Raw genomic sequence first — 18,102 nt, 5'->3', positions numbered from 1 at the left:
GCTGGTTTAGGCTATCCAAGCCCAGTCCACCAGCAGACAGATATGGTCTTTTTAAGGACAAATAGCCAAATCACCATTTTAAAAAGAGAGAACCATTGGACTGAGCAACTGAGCTAACTCAGAGCTACACATAAGCAGCTAACAAGCTATTTTGTAGCTTTATTTCCATGTAGCCTATTTAATCAATAACTCGCATATAATTAAACTGCGTGCTGAGTCGGGCCTTCAGAAGAGATCGCTATGCTTTTCTGTCAACGCTAATTGGGCTTCGATATCCAGCTATCACATTGGAATTAAAACACACCTTCCTCTGATTTGGAAGCACTGTTCGATGAGGAACTGCTTACATCAAGAGCCGCAGGTATACCACAGTAGGCTACAGGCAATGTTAATTATGATTTCGTTGAACGTCTTTCTAATTCGCGGCTCCAGTCAGCGCCTCGAAACAGCACGTCGACAAAACGCTTCTCGCACATCACGCTGACACACTGAATCTGTCGCACCCTCCACGGATGACTCATTCACTGTATTTTTAGTTTGCATTCTGTAGCCGTCAAAACGTATTCTCACAGGGGTATTACAAAAAAACGCCTTCCTCTTGTACCACTTTTTCTGACCACTTGGCTCTCCTTGATCAACCGTAGACTTTACAATCCAAAATGCAACAACTCAAAGCAAATAAAAAAGAAGAATTAAATAGTAATTTAATGAGGAAGTAAATACTATGAACCTATACTCCAAAATGGCAGAAGACAGTATATTTGTCTGACTCTGACGTGTTCAATCTGTAGCCCTATAAATTAAACCTTGATGAAATTTTCTTTGTTAAAAATGTCAGACACACATAAGCCAATCGTCTGTTTAACAATAGAGCTCCTCCTTTCTCTACATCAGTTGGGGCTGTAACAGGCAAAGCTGAAACAACTGACCTCCTCCTTTATCGAGCAGGTATGAAACAGGTCTGTAATAGGTCTACCCAGAGTAACTGAGCTTTCTTTTTTTATCAGGGGAGTCTATGACAGGGCTAGCTGGAGTACCTGACTTCCTCTTTATCAGGCACATATGTAACTGGTCTTCCTGGAATAACTGACCTTCCTCTGCATCTTTAACAGGTATACCTGGCTACCCAAAAACCTGTTTTGCCCTCAATAGTCTTCTTTGTTTTTTGTTTGTAGAAAAGTATCTTTAATAGCTTTAAAAATGTCAAGCCAAAACCTCAACTGGACATAGCCAGGACTGATTAGCCTTACATTTGAACTGCATTATATCTTCTTTAGGAAGTCCTTTAACATCACTGAAAAATCTCCTCAGTCTGTGCACGGTCTTACGAACAAACACGACTTGTCTCTGATGGGTTACATAACATCCCTTTGCCTCTTGCAGATGTTCTAGGAAATATAAAACAAGTTTTAGCTGTTTGTGCGTGTGTGTGTTTGTGCGTTGTGTGTGTGTGTATGCGCGCACACACACCTGCTCGTGTGTGTGTGTCCGTGACCGGGTGCATGCCTTGATTTAAAGCGAGGTGTCTTATTGTGCAGGGCTTAGGTGCACGTTTGCAATATTGCAAGTAATTGCTGCGGTCTGGTCAGTGTAGGCCAACAGTGATAAATTACCCTCGGAAGGCAAGATTTCAGAAATAGATTCAGCTGCATAATGAGTTCTCACAGCTTGTCCCAGCACCATTAATAAAGGCTGTCAGAAATATGAATGCCTTGATCTCACACTGCTGTTGGCTCAAAGACGGAAAATCTCAGGCAAAATAATTAGCACTTTAAAAGCACGTTGTCACTCTTAGAAAGAGGTATAAATAAATATGGCTCTTTCGCTTGTCTGACAAGTCGACAAGAAATTTCAAAGGAATTTAAATTTAAGACTTAATGACTGAAAATACAAATGATTTGGTTAGTTAAACTACTCTGTAAATTATATAATTGAACACAGTCAGGTTCCTATGATACAGAGATGTTTAAGCCAGTTTAAGCCGGCTGTTTTACTCCCTAAAACAACCACCCAATGTGCCCCCTTGCCACAGTAAAATGGTTAGTTTCACCAAAAACAGCAGTGCAGTATTTAACACACGAGCACATGGAGATGTATCTACATCATGGAGGTATATCTCCTAGTTATGTCATGGATCTTTGTCAGGCCACTTAGCTATTGAGTACAAATTAATTATTTAATAATTACAATGATCACAATAAAAGGAACAAGATGTCAACCAAAGTTTTCATTTTATGGCATTTGTGAAATGCAGAAACAAACTGAATGTTAAAAGGGGAAAATATTTTGTTTTTCTGAGGACCCTCTGGGACCCAATTCAGGGAACCCCTGCTTTATGGGATCACTGTGGGATTTGCATTCCCGAAGCTGCTGACCTTCTTTCAGGCATACGGTCTGTGAGGGGCGAGGAAACTGAAAGGTATTTGTCTCGACTAAACAGACTAAACATAACTGTGCACTGGGATCAATTTACGAGGCTTCTTGGACAGTTCCATGAGAAAAGAGGAGAAATGTTCCAGGGAAAGGGCTTGCTTGAACAATAAATTTTATACCGGCCCCACTGGAGCCAGTCGCTGCATCCAAAAACTCTACAGCCGAGTATTTCCTTCCTTCCTTCATCTGAAGTATATAGTGCAGACAGGTGACAGAAATATGGCAAAAACCTCACTTAGCCACCAATCAGCAGTCACTTAAAATCATTGAAATGACAATGGAAGGAATAGAAGAGAAGCTAATTCAGAGTGTTCTATCTTGATGTGGGGCTGGTTTTGTACGTCCAATCAGTTAACATTCCCTGAGGTTATCTTATTTAAGCCATACAGGTTTTTTTTTTCTTAATTAAGAAATATTAATTGTACTTCACATTCTCTAATTTGGGATAAACATAAATTATAGAAATAAATATAAATATGTAAATTTAGTTTTACTTGATAACATGACTACAACTGCTTTCAACACTGAGCTTCAGTGCTGGAGTTATAAAAACCTGTGCTATATTAGCCAACAGAAAAATCACTGCTATTTGCATTACAATGCACAATGGCTGAGATGTACCATTTGTCATATGGCAACAAGGTAAAACAGGTGGAGAAACACACTTGAATACTAATGGCTGATACATAATCAGCAGTTATTGTAAAACATAGCGGCAAGCCCTGAACTACCAAGCTATGGTCTGTGAACACAAATATGAGAAATAATGAGTGTAAGGTCCAGGTTAAACTGTGGCCTATAACCACAGTCCTACATGCTGATGAATATGAGTTCATAAATGTAACATCAGGCAAGGATATAAAACTGCAATGCCTAACAGTTTCAAAGCCAAGTTAACTCTTAATGAATGCCATGTTCAGGGCTAATAAAGTTGCAACATGCTTATGATGCTTATGCTTGTTTAAGACATAACCATAACAGTGCTGGAGGATCAGTGACAATGTATTACATACATTGCTGTGAAAATGTATTTGCCCTGTAGGGTTGACAATACTTGTGTGTGGATTGTAGCTATGATGCTTTGTGTCTGACTTTCCTGCAATAAAACATTATTTACTCATTTACAAATTAATTTAACATTGGAAGCTTCCAAGAACTTTGTCAATATTTATATTATAATACAGGACTGCCTAAAATAATCTAACAATAAACATGTAGGCTACAAGGGCATGCATTTTGCTTTAGCGAATGACTCACACTCCAGTCCAGAAGGTGGCAGTAAAGTAGTTTTATGAGCGCCAAGAAGAAAAAAACAAGAACAAGAAGACGAACAAGAAATAACAAAAATATTAAAATAAATTTTAAATTTAATATAAATAAATAAATGATGATGTGACGGAAGTAGTCCACTCGGAAGACCTCTGTCCGGCTGCTACCCGAGTTTACGTCGTAATGTTCAGAATACTTACAGTTCCAGTTCGTGCAAATCATATTTTGCCTTTCAGAAAATTCGCGACTAACAAGCGTACAATAATGGACAACGATAAAAACGAAACAAGGTCCATTCATTCGGATAACATTGAAGAAGTCCATAACGTCCCAATACATGTTATCATTCGACCAATTCCTCCCGTACTCGATGAACAGAAAGTTCGGAGCCTGATGAATACAATAAAGGTAAACGTCAATATAGTTTGACTAATCCGATGGACAATTACCTATGCTGGTTTGATAACTAGAAGTAAAAAAGAAAGTTTTCCGACACCTCATTAGCTTTTCCCCTTTTTTAAAAGTTATTAGTGATTAGTTCGCTGCCAGAAATAGAGAGTACCTGGAGGCTGGAACAAGTTGTTTACATGACCCATCTTTTATTTTACAGTACTTTAGCCAATATGTCCCAGTGGCCTACTGTGATCCCACAACTATCCATTTTTATTGATTTGGTGTTGTACTTAGTTTAGGTATATTAATGATTATTTTAATTACAGGTTAACTCACGTGTATCCTACATATGTGTACAATGTTGGAATATAGTTAATGTACCCGTGTAAACAATCCATCTATTTTAGATATTTAGAAAGACTGGTATGTTTATAAATCATCCCTACGTGTTTCCAGGACCCTGTAGACGCCAGCAGTGTTCCCCCTATCGATGTGCTGTGGATTACGGGGAAGCAAGGTGGTAATTACTACTACTCTTTCGGTGGGTGCCACCGCTTCGCGGCCTACCAGAACCTAAAACTGGACACCATCCCTGCAAAAATCATCAAGTCAAACGTTTCAGATCTGCGCACATACCTGGGTGCCTCAACCCCTGATTTACAGTGACTGTTTTATCACTTGGGGGTAGAACGGCCTTTTTGGAGAGTCGGCCACTGTCATTGGAGACACTGTCTTGTGTAAACTGCTGACTCGGGACAAATGGCAATGGGTGATAAGGTCACAGTGTCACCAAACCACAGAATCATAGTTTATATATTTATTTTTTTTTATTTTAAAATTGGAGCGGTGAAATCCTGCTGAATGCAGCAGGACTTGGTGCATGCGGCATATATACTGGCCAGCAGATGGAGATCTCACTCCACTTTTTGATATTAAATGCCACAGGCAAGGAAGCCACTGTACTGTATACATGCTGTTGAAAAATCATTGTACTTCACAATATACACTCTTGTAATTATGCTGGAAATGCTTTGCTTGTCTGATCATTTTCCAAGGCATATTTTTTTCATTCTCCGAGAAACTTTTCATTTCTCATCAACTACTGACCAAAAAATTGGTTACTTTTCCAAATTGGAACAAGTGGGGAAGTAGAAAAAGCTCTCTTAAATTTTATTTCTGCTTTGTGCTTTTCATATATGCTTCAAATGCAATTGAATGCAATGGTTTTCCAATCTTATTTTCAGTTGAGATTGTGGGGTGTTTAATTTAAGAGAGTGAGGTCTTTAAGTTAATGTAATTAAACTTTTGAGCTGAAAAGTGTAGGTGATGAGCGTGCTTTTGCGAGCCGCTAGTGGAGATAGCCAGAGAGGCCCTCTGGAAGCGATGTCACAGAGTGCTGGAAAGTGTGAGGTTCAGATTGTGGCTAGAATGGCGTAGGCAGTGTAGTATTTTTTTAGTGCAGTGTGACTTAATCGCAGTGCTAGAAAAAACAAACACGCACCAAAAGACTAGCACAAGGTGCTGGGTTGAAGGGACATATAAAATAGGAAAAGAAAAGACTCACATATGATGCTCCAAATTTATTTAGGCATTATAATGGTTAATGTTTCGACTACATTGGTCTTCCTCTGAACACCAGAGTGGATCTGAGTGTGGTGTAGTTAGCCTGGCTCAGAGCTTAACTATTGTGCTTTAGAGTTGGGCTAGTGTTGAATGGCTCAAAATATGGCTGGCTAGCAGAGTGATGCTAGCATAGAATGGTTAACTTAAGTGTGGCTAGGGAAGTGTGATTAGCAGAGTATGGTTGGCAAAGCATGGCTCAGAGTCTGGCTACTGTGGCTTGGCTAGCAGGGCCACTCAATGTGGCTAGTGGAATGTGATTAGCATAAGCACGGGTCGGTGTGGCTAGTAAGGCAGCAAGTCTAGCTGAGTAATTTTAACATAGTGTGGCTCAGTGCATGGCCACTGCAGCAAAGCTGGTAGACTTTGCTAGGGTAAGGTGGCTAGCGGAGCACAGGCCCCTCCTCCCACCCTCCGCGGGGCCCGGGGTACAGGAAGTGTGCGGGGTCAGGGGTCATGAGAATGGGGTTCCTCCACACTCCAGCGCGCAACCCGATGGGATGCTGTAAAGAGTGCATTTGCTTCACACCAGGCCGGCTATTTTAAGACCGATGCTTAGTTTGGTCACACCACGCCCCCCTCCGAATGCGCATCAGTCATAACCGCGGTCTGAACTAAGGATGCAGCGAGTTAACCCGCTAACCCCCACCGAGTGCGCCTGCCACTTAGAGTGAGGAATGAAGGATGCTTTTAATTGCTCTGGGGACGGGACGACGGAAGGGCTAAAGAGAAGGAAGAAATCACCGGCCTTATGAGGAGCTACCCCAGCCCCCCCCCCCCCCCACCTCCCCGTTAACCTGTGCAGCTGTCGAAGGGCATTAGCCTCCCGTCAGAGCGGCTGCTGTGGTGCGTAACTCAGCTCTGTGTGAGATTAGTCATCAGATTTTTATTAAGCTTGAACAGCGTGAAACAACTGCTGCCATTATGTATAAACATCAGTACCTGACTGAACCACACATTTGAGAATGAGGATAGGAGGCGTTTTCAGCTTCATCTCTGTGGAATAATCTACCAGACCTCTGACTCTGTAGATCTAATTTCAAATCCCATTTCCCCCAATTTATGTAATAATTGTCTTGTTTTATTCAGTATTTAAGGATTTTAAAATTTACTCTGTTTATTTTATTTATCATTAATTTATTTTTACTTTTATCATCTAAAATGGCATATAAGAAAAGTTCTCTCAGAAAACATTATTTTTTTTGCTCTGGAATAGAGCAGTGCTACCCAATGTTTCCTAAATTAATCTTAGCATCTGTGAATGTGGTCATTCAAACTTTGTGTTTGATTTTGTAAGTTTTAATTAATGGTTCAGGAAACTGAAATTTGTTCATTCTTTGCAGATGTGTAGTTTTCATACTTCTTTGCATTCAAAAACGGCAAATAAATATTTTTTAATGATTCAAAGAGAAACATATAAAAGCTTGTGTCAAAATTGGCTTGCTTTCCCAGGTTTTCAGTGGGTGCTAGTTACATAACAAAGTCCAGTGAAATCTGTTTTACATGTAATGTAGCCTAAATGATGCTTTACCAATTTTGATTGGTTAAGTCAAGCTTGTCCCTTCTTTGAATGTAGAGAAAGCAATATGCTTTTTTCTTTTCCCAAAAATGAAGAAACCTACAAGAAATGGGTTTTATTTCCATAATATCACTGCAATATTATAATAACTGGCACAGTTAGTATTAGCAGTGCCCATTTTCGCCCTAAACTTGTCACAGAACGTGGTGGATCGGTAAGTAGGCCTACCGTTAGATAGCGACAATTAAATAGCTTTCAAGCTTAGACATGTGGAATCAAAGACTTTCTTAATTCGGGTGTAATGTCTGGAATTTGAGACTGCTATAGAGTCTGAAGTTAGTGTACAGTAGCTCAGTTTTACAGTGTTATTACACACTGAATTATCCTCATGTTTAACTATACGATGAACCCTAGTTTATGTTGCTTTCTTTCGTTTTGTCTGGTAGTGTAAAGTTACTGCATGGGACAATCTGCTCTAAAGGACTCTAATCTAGGTAGCGACTAGGAATATTTTGTGTTTTACGGTTATGAATGTTAATGAGCACAGGATACTTGCCCACCCTGTCTGCTGAACAGGTTACAATATTATTACAAATTTTTGTAATAAAAATGATAAAATTTGTTACAATTTGATGGTTATAATTGGGTTAAAACCTTGAAAGAAATATTAAGACAATCAATTGTCACTTCTGGGTAATATAACCACAATTGGGATCCAGTTTCCTGGACCTTTAATTGTTTATTGACAGTGCTTTCAATAAGTGAAAATGTTTTTTTGTTTAGATATCATACGCAATGCAGGCCAGATAAAGATCCAGAGCATATGATGTCCTATTTTGCAATGCTGGTTTGCTAAATAGCCACTGCATTGGAGCCTGTTGTGGGTGTTGAACATGGTCCAAAGTTAACTTTTTTGAAATAATTTAAAGGCACTTGAGAGACCTTGAACCAAATCGGTTGATACTCTGCTTTTTTTGGCGTTTCTAATGACCAAGCACGGGGAACGTAAAAGGCACTTGTGTCAGAGGACTCCTGTTATGTCACACTCTGCTATATAACCGCCCCCCGCACAGTTGGGTGTGACTGGCTGGTGCACTCCGTTTGCCGTTCTGCAGGCTACACGGGGTCAAAAATAAAAGGTTCCTGCTGCTTTCCCTCAGCCCTTTCCTCAAACACTTAGCCCTGACGGAAGGGGTGGTTTGCAGGGTGAAGATGGTTATTTGTTCTTCACAGATTGCCATAGCAATGAGGGCTCCACGAGGTTGTAGGCCCAGTAGGCTCAGGGGCCAGTGTTCGCGGCCCCTCAGGCGCCCTCGGGAGGAAGTGGTTGGGGCTGGGGGCCGGGGGGGGGGGAGGCCTAAGTCCTCAGCATGAGCGGGGGTCCCTGAAGGACTGTAAATTTTGTTCCAAAGAATCGTCGCGTGTGAGGAGACTTCCTGTTGCTTTCCTGCTGTCTGGAAGTAACAGTATCCTCAAAGGGCCCTAGACACGCGAGACTGTGTTACAGCCCCCGAAGCCTGGCCCCTGTCCCCCGGGCTGCACCTGCTGCTTTTTTCGGAAATCATGTCCAGGGTGCCCCTTTCCTCTATTTCCAAGCCCCCCACTCTACCCCACGCCGGAATATAAATAAATAACACTTAAGAGTCAAAACATTTTTTAAACAAATGGGCACAATGCATGTGGAGATAGAGCTCCTTCTTTTATCCAGGGTATCCTCTGACCTTTTTTCTTCTTTTCAAACTCATTTAAAAACTAATTTTAAAAAAATTGCTATCAAATTCTTATAACTATTTTCAGTGGGTTTTTGTCTATATTCAGTTAAAGTTTTTTCTTTAATTCCATTTGACCTTTTTTTATTTTGATACTTTCACTGTGTGAAGGGCTTTGTACACCCAGTAAGAACAAATAAAGATATTTTTACGAAGAGGAAGCAATCCAGGTAATTCAAATGAAGTATTACGTAGAGGATGAGTTTCAGCCAAGTCCAGCCCTCTGTCTGTTCACCAGGAGCATCATGGCTATCCTCGCGGTAGCGGAGTTCCCCATAATTGCCCATAATTGCCATTGGTCTCAGGAGGCACCTGCAGCAGCCGTGACCGTCAAGCCACCCACTTTCTCCATGAGGTGGGGTTTGGTAAGACGGGGAAAACTCACCAGACAGGCAGAAGGATCTCACAGCCCCACAGTAGTCCCTTACCAGAGTGTGCTTTATTTCCAGGTGGTCTGGCGTAGCGGCTTTCTTCTAATGTGTCTGATTCGCTGAGGGACACGTCCAGGTGTCTGTGCGTGTGTGTGTGTGTGTGTGTGGGGAGGGGGGGGTTGTCCCAATGAATGAACTATTTTCCACATAGTTCATTCATTTGAAATATGTGGAACAGTTTCTTAAGGAGGCCAGGAGAAACTCTCAGTTGAAGGGACAGTAACTCCGCCCTTGCATTCGGACGCATTGTCCACAACTCTGGTGGGTTCCTTAAATCTTAAGTATGCATCAATGTTCTCATCAACCGTTATTTAATTCTCAGAAGACGCACTGAGGGAATGAGTTCTTGTTTACAATGGTGCCAAGATTACAAAAACGCAATTAAAACAACAATAATAATAATAAAAAGAGCAGTGGATTGACAATTACACATTCAACATTAGGTACAAAATAAATACATTAAAATTAATACTGACTATAGCTTGTAATTTGAAATAAATGATTTCAACAATAGTTTTAAAAAAAGGTTTTGCTTGATTTTAACTTCTGCCTTCTCGAGAAGTTAAGATCTAAGGCAAGGTTGCCTTAGCTCTGGGAAGAAAAAAAAAACTTGATTCTTTGCCCAGTTTTATTTTAGGCCCATCCTGTCTGCAACAAATTTATGTTTTAAATACACATGTCCTGTATATCCGTAGGAAATCTGAACTCTGCATGTGGTACTTGTGGCAGCTGAAACTGAAACTTAAGAAAAAGCACGTTTCCAAGCACAGTGAATCGAAAAAAAGCAAGAGGGGTCGGCTCATTGGCTGTAAAGGTCTTCTGATGTCACAACAGTACCAAGGGCTTGTGTGACTGTGATCTGAAAGTAGCTCTGGGAAGTGAAACGATGTGGGCTGCATGGATGTTCTGTTGTTCTTCTGCTTTTGCGGTGAGGGTTTGGGGCGTTTTGGCGTTGAGGGCAGGCGTCTTGCCTGCGCGCTGTTTGGATCCGCCCCTTCCCCGCCCTCCGCCCCCAGTGCAGACTGCAGTGCTGTCATCCAAGCCCGTAACCCGTAAAATCCTTATTTACTGTTATTATGAGGAAGTCTTTCCCGACGCCTCTGGCCGGGGTGTGCATGGGAGGCTTTAATGGCAGGCCTGTTCCTGTGCGACTCGGCCGGGCCCCGCCTCGATAGCAGTCTGAAAAGTGACCTCCGGTGAAGCCGCCGGCCGTCGGTTCCGCTCTGGGAGGGATTACCCGCGGGCCTGTTGGCCAGACCGCCCGCCAGGCCCCGCGGCTCGCCGCGCTAATCTAGCGTGGCCCCTCCGGGCTCCCCCATCCGGAATTCCAGCAGCCCGCCGCCGGCGCGGGCGTGTAATGCGCTCCAGGCCGCCGCGCCTGACCGCGCTCCGCTCCGCGCTCGGGCCCCGTCTGCTCCTCCTCTCTCTGCTCCTCGGCCACGGGGTCCAGGCCGGGGCCAGGCTGGAATGCTCAGGCCTGTTCCGGCTGCTCCACGCGCCCCATGACGTGCCTCCACTGTGACCAGTAACTCAGACCTCTTCAGGGCTTTTCCTGGCTCAGAACAGGGCCTAGGTGGTGACTTTGCATGACAGCAACTGTGGTCAGTCCGGGTTTTTTTTTTTTTTTTGTGATTTCTCCTATAGCCGGCTTGGGTGGCTTAAGACATTTCAATGCAGGAAATACCCTGCTCATCTTATGGCACTGGGGTTCAGACAGGCTTTGTGCTCTTACACAGGAATTGAAGAATACTGCAAAACATCCTCCTGTTTCATTTCATTGTAAAATTTTGTTTTGTAAAAAAAAAGAGAGAATTGTTTGTACCGAGAGCATTTTCCCTTAGCGGACATGGAGCCCCCGTGAGAGAGCAGTACACACGTGCGCAGTGCTCTGTGTAAATGAGCGCTCCGCTCGTCTTGGTGAGAATCCCCCCGCTGACCCCGTTCAGCACGGTTCAGCGCAGAAGCGGCATTGCTATCAGGCTTACACAGGTTTGTCTTCTGCTGACTCCCAAACACTACAGCGGTTGTTCTTGCGCATGGCTGCTTTCGTTTTGCAGACACAGCTAGCTGCTAAGACTTCCTCCGGAAGGACGTAATGGCCCTGCCTGCAGAACCTGATAAAAAGGGTGGCTGCCCTCCCCAGGCCATAAAGTGCATACTAAATGACCCTAACAGTTCCTACCCATCAGCCGGAGAGCATTGGACCAGCTGGGGTAGGTGATTGCTGGGAACTTTTTTGGGATTCTATGCTGCATCAGACGGAACAGGACACAGGTTTGCACCACAAGTTCAAAATAAACAGTCCACATGGCAGTAAAGCACCTTTCATGTTCTTGTCTTCACAGTTCAAGTCGAATAAAAAATGTTTATGGTGAACTGTCTATCTTTCACACACTACCATCACCAGATATACAGGTGGAGATATGTGCAAGCCATATACAGTGAGCTCCATAATGCTTGGAACAAGGACTTTTGAAAAAATTTTTTTTTGACGGTTCTGGACTTAAAGTGCAGCTTCTCAAGTTTTAATTTTTAAAGGGTATTTTTGTACAATCCCCCATTTCAAGGCACCATAATCTTTGGGACAAATGGCTCAAACAGGTGTTTCTGGTTAGTCAGGTGTGTTTAATTGCTTTCATATTGCAGGCATAAGAGAGCTTTCAGTATCTAGTCTAGGCATTTGATTACCTGTGGAGTCTGTTATTGGCATTTGTCAACATGAGGACGGGAATTGTCCCAATGAAAGTCAAGGAAGCCATTATGAGGCCTTACTGAAATCAACTCTTTGGCACATTATTCAGAAACACAGCACTGGTGAGCTCAGTAATGGCAAAGAACCTGGTAGGCCAAGGAAGACCTCTAGAATTCTCACCATAATAAAGAAAAAGCCTCAAACACATGTCCAGCAGATTAGAAACAAACATGAGGCAGGCGTTGATGTGCCAGTGACCACTGTCCACAGAAAACCTCATGAACAGAACTACAGAGGTTACACTGCCATCAATTAGCCACAAAAACAGGATGGCCAGGTTTTGTGGACAGATAGGAACAAGACTCACTTGTATCAGATGCAAGTGTGGAGGCCAAAAGGAACTGCCCAAGACCCAAAATACCCCCCTCATCTGTGAAACATGGTGGGGGTGTTATGGTTTGGGCATGACTGCCACAGGTACTGCCTCACTTGTCTTCATTGATGATGTAACTGCTAACAGCAGCAGACTGAACTCTATAGAACTATCTTATCCGCTCAAGTTCAACCAAATGCCCCCAAACTCATTGGACAGTGCTTTATCCAACAGCAACACAATGATTCCAAATATACTGCTAAAGCAAAAGAGTTTTTCAAAACCAATAACTGGAAAATTCTTGACTTTTGAAGTCATTCACCTGATCTGAATCCAATTGAACAGAAAGAGAAAATGCAAGGCAATTTTGCCCCTAAAACAAGCAGGAGCTGAAGATGGCTGCACTACAGGTGTGGCAGCACATCACCAGAGAAGATACTCAGCACCTGGGGATGTTTATGTGTCACAGACTTCAAGCAGTAATTGCATGCAAAGGATATGCGACAAAGTACTAAGCATGACTATTTTCATTTACGTGACATTAATATGTCCCAAACATTATGGTGTCCCAAAATGGGGGGGGGGCTAGGTATAAAAAGTGCTGTAATTTTTGCATTATGAATCCAATCTGCATAAACCACCCTTAAATAAAAGCTGAGCATGTCTACATGTGAACTGTTTGATCACAAATACAGAGTACAGAGTCAAATCAAAAAGAACAAAAAGTCTTTGTCCCCAACACTGTGGAGCTCACAGTACACTTTCTTTGATTGATCCTTTGATTGTGTCATTTTTAAAAATTATTTTAAAGGAAGCTAAAATGGTTGTCAAGTTTTGTCCTTGACATTTGAAGGCTGTTTGCTGATGGCCGGTCACATATAAAACTCAAATCCACTCCTGACATTGTTTATTCAGGAACAGTGGCAAATGACATCCGTAATTTGAACAGTGACATAAATGGCTGTCGCTTTTCTCCCAATTTGCTCTTAGAAAGCCTTTGTGCTCTCAGATTAATGTCAGGAAGTTGATGGCCACTGCTCAAGGTTTATCCGAGGGGAAAAATATTAGAAATAATGCAGAATTACTCTTGTCATTTGGAGAAGATGCGTTAATGATGTGTGCTGGGCACATGCATCTCCTCTTAGTCTGTAGTGCCCAGCTGACGCCACTTAAATGTGGCGTAAATCACACTCTCACCGAGTTGGTTTTGGGGGTGGGGGGTGGGTGGGATGGGGTGTAGCTTGTGAAGCGGGGGGTTGTCAGATCGTCAGTCTTGATCCCGATACCCTCACCTGTCCCTTTCACTCATGGGTCCCATTCTTCTCTCCCCACTAAAATATCTGTATAATTCATACAGGGGTTCCCATATCAAACACTCTGAATTATAGGCCTCAACCAAATCCATTTTGTGGATGTCATCACAACATTTCCCAAAGGTTCCAAGGGTTGTTTTCTGTTACTGTGTGTATTGTGAACATTTCATTTTGTGATTTTTTTTTCTTCTGTATAAATGCATATGAATGAACCCTCATCCGTACTACCTATGCATTTGTCTGTATGTGTATTGTTGTCATAGGCTGAATGATACCCTTGCTACAGATATTTGCTAAATTACACAAGAGCACTTAAGACCTGAATATTTATAATGGCTGGTTTTATAGCTTATTCCCCTCAGGTTATGGAGAGGCTCAGATGTAATATTCCTGTGAGTACACAATTATCTACCCATCAGGCCTTCAACATAACTAATAATGTCAGTCTGTATTTTGTTTCTTTTTAATTAACCACATAATGTAGGGAGAGATATGGCTTATAAAAAAAACCACTGCAATATTACTTATTAATATTATTAATAATATCCGTTTTCCTATTGAATCCCCCCTTTACCCTGCAATTTAAAAATAAGACATCACATTGTTCTCCCCTTCTCTAGCTAACAGTTAAGATATTTCATTCAATAAAGTGACATAGATGTAGTGAAATATGCATTCCCGTCATTCGATGAAGGACAATGCGGCATGAAATATGTTTTCCATTGCCCTGAGCACATATTTTCTTATGACCGAGTGTCGTACCATTCAAATGACGTTCATTCAGAATTTAAAATCTAATAACTCTGTTGCTTGAACACAAACTTTTGCACGTAGCCCAGTATACTACTCATGATAAGCAATACATTGACTGGTTCCATTAGAATGATGGAAAATGATTCATTCATTCCCCATTACGAAGTTCTGACTCACTGATAATGGCTGGAGCGTTACGCGGGCCCAGTTGTCTCAAGCTAAACTGCAACGCGGTCGCTCACGTATGCCGCGAGCTGTGTCCCTACCGCTCTGCTACTGCACCACACTGTCAGTCCTGGGCAAATACTGTGGCTGGCCCAACAACTGCCTGTCATATTGTTATTCCTCTCAGCTCGTTTTATTGGCCGAGGTGTTCTCTGGAGTGTCAGCTCCAAATGTTCTCTGTAAGTTCCCAGAGGGGGGCATTGTATATATTTTGCCTTCCCTTATTTTTATTTCCCACTCACTTTCGCCCCCATGATGCATCGCTTCCGCAATAAATACATAATGTTTTTATGAGCCTTCATAAAACATTCCCTGGAAGTGCGAAAAAGAAGGAAGGGTGACCCAGTACCACACGATACGACCAGGGCCAGTTCTAAGCATAGGTGACATGGGGGGGGGGGGGGGGTTGTGTGTTCGGGGCTGAATTGGTGCCCGACAGTGTATCTGTATCTGTACCCTGATCTGGAGAACTTCTACTTCTAAAGCCTGCACTCAGCATCGTCCTGCTCTGGCTCAGGAAGGTTGCCTTTGCCTTCAAGATGAAGGTATCATTTGTTTTTTTAGACAGATTTGCGCTAATCGGTTCGGGGTCTAAGGTATTTATGATTACAAACGAGCGGCGGGTCGCTGCACCCGTCCTGGCCCCAGGCCCCGGCGCTGTAAAATGGCGGTGGCCTGGTTTATAAGCGGGCACGGGGGCCCCCGGGGGTCGCCATTGTTAGTGCAGCTGAGGCACGGAGAGGGGTTTTGATGTGTCAGGCTTGTGTTTGCAAAACGTGCCCTCTGGTGACACCCCCCGTTTAAAGTCGTGGGATCTGGAATCCATTTGCCCCCCCCCTCCCTGGTTGTTTTCTCAAACCCCGAGTCCGGGGGTGCGAGCGGGGGCTCGGGATTCCCCCCACCCCCTCCCGAACATCTGCTCCATGTTTATTTACCCAACACTTAACTTTCCCCTCTCGTACAAACAAACCCAGCCAGCATGCGGCTGAGGCAGCCTAGCTACTGGGTGACATTTCCAACAGACTTTCCATTTTATAAGGACACTTTTCATGACCAGGTGCAGGTTTAGCCAAAGGCAAAAACAAATAGCATGAAACTGACACAAAAATGAATATACTTAAATAGATTGAAAATAAGTGGGGTTTTTGAAAAACATAGTGTAATGCAATATCTGAACGCATCAATGCTTTGTATATTTGCCCATATATTGTGAAGTGCTGGTAATATAAAATATGTATTTTATTTCAATATATTGAAGCATGTTCCATTTTCCCAAGAGGCAATTACGTCCTTGGAAAAGCTGCATGGGACCTCACTTTCTGCAGTAGAATGCCCCTCCTTGATTTGTCAGTCACTTTAAATCTTTAAAACTTTACTTTAAATGCTTATTTCCTTTATGATTCAATATTCTTAATATTTTGCTTCCGTGACACGCTGCCTGCCCCTGCGCCCAGTTGATTAGCTTCTCTGGTAATTCGTGGCTCTTGATTTTTCTTTTTTTTTTTACTGTGGGAACCTGACAGAAATGAAATTCTTCAGAAGCCAGCTCAGATGACAAAAGTAAACAAAATTTGGGCTAAACATAAAGGTATCCTTTTACACATAATGCATCACCATGCAAACCAAACAGAGGGTATAAATGCTTACATTTTAGATGGTTTAAAATGCGTTTAATCATGCACGCCTTGAAATGCAACTGTGACAGATTCTCTGCTGAGTTTACTGTATCTGTGCTTTCTCTCCCTCACAGAGATCTATACTTCTACTTATAATTATACTATTACAAGAATCTGTTTTATTATTGTACCTGTTTGTCTGTATTACTGTTTTTCCATATATATTGTCTTTATTCGGTTTTATTTAATCTATACTGTTATTTTTTAACAAACATCTAGTCAATGAGACAAACAATACAGAAACTAGATGGTGTGCATGCTATTCTGTTTTTAATACCTATGGAGGACCCTGTGAAATACACAGAGGCTGAATAACAACACTGGGAGACTAAGTGCTTTTGAATTCAAAGGGATGTGACCTCATACTCCTAGGATATATTATACCATAATAGTCCAAAGACATTTTTCTTATTTTTGCCTTTTCTATTTTGCCAGCCTTGTACCTGATTTGGATGTGGACCTTTTCTGAACACAATAAAGCAGCTATCCATCTTTAATATAGTCGATTATCATCTTTATAGGAGTATCACTACCACTGTTTACCCCAGTTTAAATTCATAACATACTGTAAACTTCAATATATACTCTGTATCAATAATTATTTTTATTTCCTCTGAAGATGGAGATTTTTGATGCCGTCTCCTGGGTGATTTCCCCATCTGGCCAACAGTGGAGTGTGCCAGATGTACTACAGATTCTGTGTACTGATATTTAACACTCACGTCTGACTGCTCACTCGCAGCTGCTAGTGTAAAGTCCCTGAACAGAGATGAAATGGAATCAGAGCCAAAATGGTTTCCTCTTTCTGGCTGTGTATGTATGTGATTTGGCAGAACACAGTGCACGTACTCCCTCTTTTTTTTCTAGCTGGAACTAAATGCAAAAGTCAGCATTTTGTTGGGGTTCAATAGCCCTACCTATGATAAATTAAAATTATACCCTTGAAACAATTTTCCTCTTATTAACACAGCATTCTCTATTTCCCCTCAAACCTACGATGATTTATGTTGTAAGGTTACGTAGTGACTACTTCTATTGGTTGCAAGCCTGAAGGCTTGGCATCTGCTCTGTTCATTGTCTAAACCTGTACGTATGCACCTCCACATAAGAACTGCAGCCAATTACTAAAAATGTAAGTGTAAATGTAACTCACATCCCTATTAAACACGAACATCCTTGATTTGAACCAGTAACTGTACATGGTAAATGTATGCACACAAGGTCCTGTGCTAACTATGGATTAGAAGCATCTAAAAACATGTCCAGTAAAACCACTGGATGGGCCAGAGCAGAATAGCATTGCAGTGAAGTCAAGTCTCTATCCCCACCCCACCCCCCCACCCCTGCCGGACAGTAATCCGGGCGCAGTCCCCCAGCAGCAGTGCTCTGGTTAGTCACTCCGGCGGCTGCTCTGTAATACAGGCAGAATGCGCTTGTGGCCGGAACCGCATTGCTGACCTGCCTGTCGCTGGGTCCGTGAACTGAGGCAGACCCCCCGACGGGTCGTTTACTCAGGAAAGCCAGACTCATCAGCGCGGTCTGAGGGGCAGATGTGGACATCACTCAGAGAGGCCGCCTTCTCCTCCTCCTCCTCCACAGTGCGGAGGAGTGTCGGGGAGCCTGATGTACACGCTTC

At 42.5% G+C, this 18,102-nt stretch overlaps 1 protein-coding gene across 1 annotated transcript; it reads left to right on the top strand.

Annotated features, from left to right (window-relative positions):
- Positions 1–3,723: 3,723 nt before the first annotated feature.
- On the top strand, positions 3,724–7,121 carry srxn1 (sulfiredoxin 1 homolog (S. cerevisiae)). The gene is made up of 2 exons (XM_064299178.1): positions 3,724–4,110; positions 4,552–7,121. The coding sequence occupies exons 1-2, from the start codon at positions 3,886–3,888 to the stop codon at positions 4,759–4,761; spliced, it is 435 nt and encodes a 144-aa protein (XP_064155248.1). The 5' UTR covers positions 3,724–3,885; the 3' UTR covers positions 4,762–7,121.
- The last annotated feature ends 10,981 nt before the right edge of the window (positions 7,122–18,102 follow it).

Source organism: Anguilla rostrata, chromosome 11 (genome assembly GCF_018555375.3).
Source record: "Anguilla rostrata isolate EN2019 chromosome 11, ASM1855537v3, whole genome shotgun sequence".
Classification (NCBI taxonomy): domain Eukaryota; kingdom Metazoa; phylum Chordata; class Actinopteri; order Anguilliformes; family Anguillidae; genus Anguilla; species Anguilla rostrata.
Note: the sequence above shows the minus strand (reverse complement) of the source record. Positions and strands in the feature narration are given on the sequence as shown.

Coding starts and splice junctions, on each gene's coding strand:
- srxn1 (XM_064299178.1), top strand. CDS start 3,886: ATGTTCAGAATACTTACAGTTCCAGTTCGTGCAAATCATATTTTGCCT. Junction 4,111..4,551: donor GCCTGATGAATACAATAAAG/GTAAACGTCAAT, acceptor ACGTGTTTCCAG/GACCCTGTAGACGCCAGCAG.